Source organism: Oncorhynchus mykiss, chromosome 30 (assembly GCF_013265735.2).
Source record: "Oncorhynchus mykiss isolate Arlee chromosome 30, USDA_OmykA_1.1, whole genome shotgun sequence".
Classification (NCBI taxonomy): Eukaryota; Metazoa; Chordata; class Actinopteri; order Salmoniformes; family Salmonidae; genus Oncorhynchus; species Oncorhynchus mykiss.
Genome location: NC_050570.1, coordinates 21,120,985 through 21,126,984, shown reverse-complemented (window position 1 = coordinate 21,126,984; position 6,000 = coordinate 21,120,985). Strand labels below are relative to the sequence as shown.

General features: G+C 47.4%; 1 protein-coding gene across 2 annotated transcripts in view; it reads right to left on the bottom strand.

Annotated features, from left to right (window-relative positions):
• Positions 1-2,419: 2,419 nt before the first annotated feature.
• The window catches only part of LOC110521537 (ephrin type-B receptor 1), a 182,206-nt gene continuing 178,625 nt past the window's right edge, over positions 2,420-6,000 (bottom strand). For both annotated transcript variants that reach the window (XM_036968882.1, XM_021599141.2), the window contains exons 14-16: positions 4,721-4,914; positions 4,376-4,531; positions 2,420-3,094 (exon numbers count right to left, since the gene is read on the bottom strand). In XM_036968882.1, the coding sequence (XP_036824777.1) occupies positions 2,986-3,094; positions 4,376-4,531; positions 4,721-4,914 (459 nt within the window). In that variant the 3' untranslated portion in view covers positions 2,420-2,985. The remainder of the gene's footprint in view (positions 3,095-4,375; positions 4,532-4,720; positions 4,915-6,000) is intronic.

The window sequence follows — 6,000 nt, the reverse complement described above, 5'->3', positions numbered from 1 at the left end:
CATTTATCATGAGATTTTGAGTGAAAACCTCCTTCCATCAGCAAGGGCATTGAAGATGAAACGTGGCTGGGTCTTTCAGCATGACAATGATCCCAAACACACCACCCGGGCAACGAAGGGGTGGCTTCGTAAGAAGCATTTCAAGGTCCTGGAGTGTCCTAGCCAGTCTCCAGATCTCAACCCCATAGAAAATCTTTGGAGGGAGTTGAAAGTCCGTGTTGCCCAGCAACAGCCCCAAAACATCACTGCTCTAGAGGAGATCTGCATGGAGGAATGGGCAAAAATACCAGCAACAGTGTGTGAAAACCTTGTGAAGACTTACAGAAAACGTTTGACCTCTGTCATTGCCAACAAAGGGTATATAACAAAGTATTGAGATAAACTTTTGTTATTGACCAAAAACTTATTTTCCACCATAATTTGCAAATAACTTAATTAAAAATCCTACAATGTGATTTTCAGGATTTTTTTTCTCATTTTGTCTGTCATAGTTGAAGTGTACCTATGATGAAAATTACAGGCCTTTCACATCTTTTTAAGTGGGAGAACTTGCACAATTGGTGGCTGACTAAATACTTTTTTGCCCCACTGTATATATGATCCCCAATCATTGACAACAATAGACAGCTGCCTCTGATTGGGAACCACACTCGACCAAAAGGTGCGGACTCCGGCCGCAAACCTGACCCTATAGGGGAGGGTCCGGGTGGGCATCTACTCTCAGTGGGGGCTCCGGTGGGGGCTCCGGTGCAGGACTCAGACCCCGCTCCGCTTGAGGCTTCCCCCACTTTGGTGGCACCTCTGGTGCAGGGATCGTTGCCGGGTCCTCCAGACCGTAGATCATCGATGCACGCTCCAGACTGAGGACCGTCGCCGGAGGCTCCGGACTGGGAACCGTCGCTGCAGGCACCGGACTGGGAACCATCGCTGCAGGCTCCGGACTGGGAACCATCGCTGCAGGCTCCGGACTGGGAACAGTCGCTGCAGGCTCCGGACTGGGAACAGTCGCTGCAGGCTCCGGACTGGGAACCGTCGCTGCAGGCTCCGGACTGGGAACCGTCGCTGGAGGCTCCGGACTGGGGACCGTCGCTGGAGGTTCCTTTCCCTGGCTCATCACTGCAGGCTCCGTGCCATGGATCATCACTGGAGGCTTCGTGCCATGGATCATCACTGGAGGCTTCGTGCCATGGATCATCACTGGAGGCTTCGTGCCATGGATCATCACTGGAGGCTTCGTGCCATGGATCATCACTGGAGGCTTCGTGCCATGGATCATCACTGGAGGCTTCGGCCATGGATCATCACTGGAGGCTTCGGGCCATGGATCATCACTGGAGGCTTCGTACGTGGAGCCGGAACAGGTCTCACTGGACTTAGGAGACATACTGGAAGCCTGGTACGTGGAGCTGCCACAACGCATCCTGGCTGGATACCCACTTTAGCTCTGTGAGTGTGGAGAGCTGGCACAGGACGCACTGGGCTATGAAGGCGCACTGGAGGCATAGTGCATAGAGCCGGAGCAGGATATATGGGCCGTGGAGGCGCACTGGAGGTCTGGAGCGTAGAGCTGACACAACGCGTCCTGGCTGAATACTGTAGCACGGCAAGTGCGGGGAGCTGGCACAAGCCGCACTGGGTTGTCCTGGCGAACTGGGGATACCGTGCGTAGAGCTGGCGCAGGATATCCTGGGCTGAAGAGATGCACCGGAGACCAGGAGCGCTGAGCCGGCACAATCTGTCCTGGCTGAATGCCCACTCTAGCACGACTCTAGTACGGAAACTGCAGGGAGCTGGAACAGAGCGCACCGGGCTGCGGTGCCTGACCGGTCACACGCTCACCACGGTAAGCACGTGGAGTTGGCTCAGGTCTAAACCCTGACTCAATCTCCCTGTGTGCCACCCCCCCAAAAAAAATTGGGGAGCTGCCTCTCGGGCTTCTGTTGATGACTTAACTCCTCGTATCATTGCCGTTCCTCTCTCGCTGCCTCCATCTGCTCCCTTGGACGGCGATACTCCCCGGCCCGCGTCCAGGGCCCTTCTTCATCCAGGATTTCCTCCCATGTCCAGTCCTCCTGGCCATGCTGCTTGGTCCATTTTTGTTGGGATCTTCTGTAACCGCTCTCGTTTGTAGAATGAAGAGTGGACCAAGGCGCAGCATGGTAGGCGTACATTGTCTTTTTATTGATGACACCAAAACAAAATAACAAAGACAAAAAACAGTTCTGTAAAGCTAAGAAACTAAACAGAAAACAAGATCCCACAAAACCCAAAAGGAAAATGACAACTTATATAAGATCCCCAATCAGAGACAACGAAAGACAGCTGCCTCTGATTGGGAACCACGCTCCGCCAAAAACAAAGAAATAGAAAACATAGACTTTCCCACCCGAGTCACACCCTGACCTACCCAAACATAGAGAATAATAAGGATCTCTAAGGTCAGGGCGTGACATGGAGACAATAGTACAAAATAAAGAAAAACCCTTGAATGAGTAGGTGTCTCCAAACCTTTGACTAGTTCTGTACCCTTTTGTTTGTTTTTCCAATCTGGGTGACACTGTTTGATGTTGTCCTTTGGCCAAGTCAACCTATTGATCCTCATAAAGTAGCACCGTTTTTTAAAATATATTTTCTTTTAGCATTTTATGACCATCTGTCATAGCAAGCAAACAGACACCCTTTCTCATTCGCTTGCTCTCTTCTTCAGCAAAAAAGAAGCCAACTTTATAGACTACCTTAACTGAACCATTGAAGTTGTCCTGAGGCAGAATCTTATCCTCTACCCCTTTGTATCTTCGGTTAACTCTCTTTACCTAGGTGTGGAGAGTGTGTGTTGGGAGCGGGCATGCTGTTATGTATGTGCCACATGGTCGTTCTTTAAATCAGGTTAGTGTCTCCACCCTAGTGTATTCTTTAGGGTCATCAGGAGTTTTCCTATGGGCTCCCTGGTGGGTTGTCTCTGGGTGGTGGTGGCGCACCCTGTGGTCAGGCCATGGAGGTGGGGGACTGGGCCATCTGGTCCCTCATAGACTGGACACTGCTCAGGATCTTCTTCTGATGGCCGGCCAGGGTCACTCCTATCCTCAACAGGTCTCTGACAAACAAGAGGAACAAATCAAATCAAATGTTATTTGTCACATGTGGCGAATACAACAGGTGCAACCTTACCGTGAAATGCTTACTTTACAAGCCCTTAACAAACAATGCAGTTTTAAGGAAATATAGTTAAGAAAATATTTACTAAATAAACTAAAGTAAAACAAGTAACACAATAAAATAACAATAATGAGGCTATATACGGTGGGTACCGGTACCGAGTACATGTACGGAGGTATAGGTTAATCGAGAACAGTGTCAACAATAAGGTTGAGGGGTGGAGGTGTTCACAGTACAGTACCTCATGTCTGTGAGTTCTCTCTTGGATGGAATTATTGGGCTATGGATATTGCCGATGTACAAATACATGCACAAACATTACCACACCATCCACAAAGACAATAGTATAATCTTTTCTGCTTGAGGCAGAGCAGAGAGAAACATATAGAGCCTGTTTCCAGCACAGTATACAATATGCCAGATATACTCCCTGCTAGAGATAAGCACAAGATCTGCTCGCTGTTCCCATTCATATGGTAATATAGTTTTTCTATTTAGAATGGTAAGCGCAGAATGGACATAATTAGTTGAGGGCTGCTGGGGATTGATGCTGACTTGTACAGTAGCCGTCAAAGGGACATCTATTTGATCAATCTGAACAACCAAAGGAAAGGCAATCCTTTGTCCTTCTAAAAAACCTTTCTAGTTGTGCCCCCCTATCAAATCAAAGTGATTAGTAAGACGGAGAGACCTTGCCGATGTAGATCTATCCACAGCTCTGAATGCCGGGTGGATTTGAAGTATGACAGGCCTGATCTCCTATGGACGTTTACTGAGGGATTATTCCTGTCTGAGCCAGAAGCATGATTCCCATTATTCTGACATCCGAGACAGCTTTTTGAAGGTAGATGTGTGACTGCAATGGCCTGCCTTGCTGGTTGGCTGTCTCAGTGAACCTGATTGAAAATGTACTCCAGCCTGCCCCATTACGCTACATCTACAAGAGTGCAAATCTAATTATAGGGGAATAATACTTCTGAGACCTTCTGTAATCTGTGACAAATGTGTATGTGTGTGTGTATTCCACGACTGCTAGTGTAACATTCTTCCAGAGTAATTTTGGGAACCATCTGCCTATTCAAGGGCTGACCAAATGTTGTATTGCTACAGGGAATAGTGATAGGAGGGCTTTGCTGTTTGGTACTGTATCTTCTGAGACTCCTGATAAGATGGAAAATTAGGTAGGTGAGATATGATGACGTTGGGCCTCAGAACTTACTCTGAGCTGATCTGAGCCACCAGGGGTAGGGAGGTGAAGCCAGAGCCCAGGAAAGTGTCTCTGTACTGCCCCATCTTAATGGCACCTAGCCAGTCCTCCACAGAGGTGAAGGTGGTGAAGTCTGGAATGGAGCGGTCTAGCAGGGGCTGAGAAGGCCTGTTGAGAAAAAGAGGAGAGAAGAGAGGGATGAAACAGTGAAGTGATGTGAAAGAGGGGTGAAAAGGAGATGGGGTACATAAAAAGGCGAAACCTTGCAAAAGTTGATCAGTAATATACAGTTGTCTATGTGCTCGGAATGTACACTATGAGTACTGTTACGAGTCAAGGCATTTCTTGCAGACGTACACTGCAGTGATGGTGGCCACAGCTTTGAGGCTGATAGGGTTGCGGATCATCTTGTCCAGTGTGTTGACGATGTCAGTGAATTTGGGCCGGGCGTTTCTGTCTTTCTGCCAGCAGTCCAGCATCAGCTGGTGTAGTGCTGTGGGGCAGTCCATGGGAGGGGGCAGACGGTAGTCTTGCTCTATGGCATTGATCACCTGCATGAGGAGGAGAGGAGAAAGAGATAGCACATTACAAAACAGGAAAGGAAGAAAAGAGAGGGGGACTGTAACGGCAGATCTCCTCTTCGTCTGAAGAGGAGTAAGGATCTGACCAAGATGCAGCGTTGTAAGTGTCCATAATCAAAGAAAGCACTGAACACTGAATACAAAAATAACAAAAGAAACGTGAAGAAACGAAACAGTACTGTGTGGCGACAAACACTGACACAGAAACAGGAATAATCACCCACAAAATACCCAAAGAATATGGCTGCCTAAATATGGTTCCCAATCAGAGACAAAGATAGACAGCTGCCTCTAATTGAGAACCAATCTAGGCAACCATAGACTTACAAAACACCTAGATAGGAAACACGCCCATAAACATACAAAAGTGTCACACACACCATGTCACACCCTGACCTAACCAAAATAACAAAGAAAACAAAGAATACTAAGGTCAGGGTGTGACAAGGACATAGATGAGGTCACACTAACAGCATAGACTAAATGGATGGACAAAGGTGTTGGTGGAAAATTTAAAATGGTCATATTGGTTTTGAAAAGCTTGGCATAACGTTATATGGATCATGGAAGAGTTCATAACCAATTGACAAAGGTTTTTGATGCGCTGTATGTTTCCAGACACCTGCAACTGAACTGCTTCCAGATTGGAGGTTTCAGAACACTGGAACAGAGCAGAGGGAAAATACACCAAAAACAATGTGTAAAGCTTTGCTTAACTATGCAGAAATGTGCACTCTTAGTAACCCTGGGATTTTCACTCTACCTCCAAATTTGTCAATCAAAAGTTACAGTAACATCGCATCTGATTAATCAATTTTCTCTATCAATACGATCCTCAGCAGATTTTCCCTGGTCTCTGTAGCAGCTGAACTGCAGGCAGAACAATGGAAACCGCAGTTGATAATTGTTTTAAAAAACGGGACGTCTGAAGGGATTTTGATATATGCCCATTCCCCGATTCCCCTTTTATCAGAGAGAGAGTGGTCCACCAGACATCCGTCAATCACCACACCATAAAAGAACAGAAAGCTTTGCCATAGCGACCGGCAGCAGCCA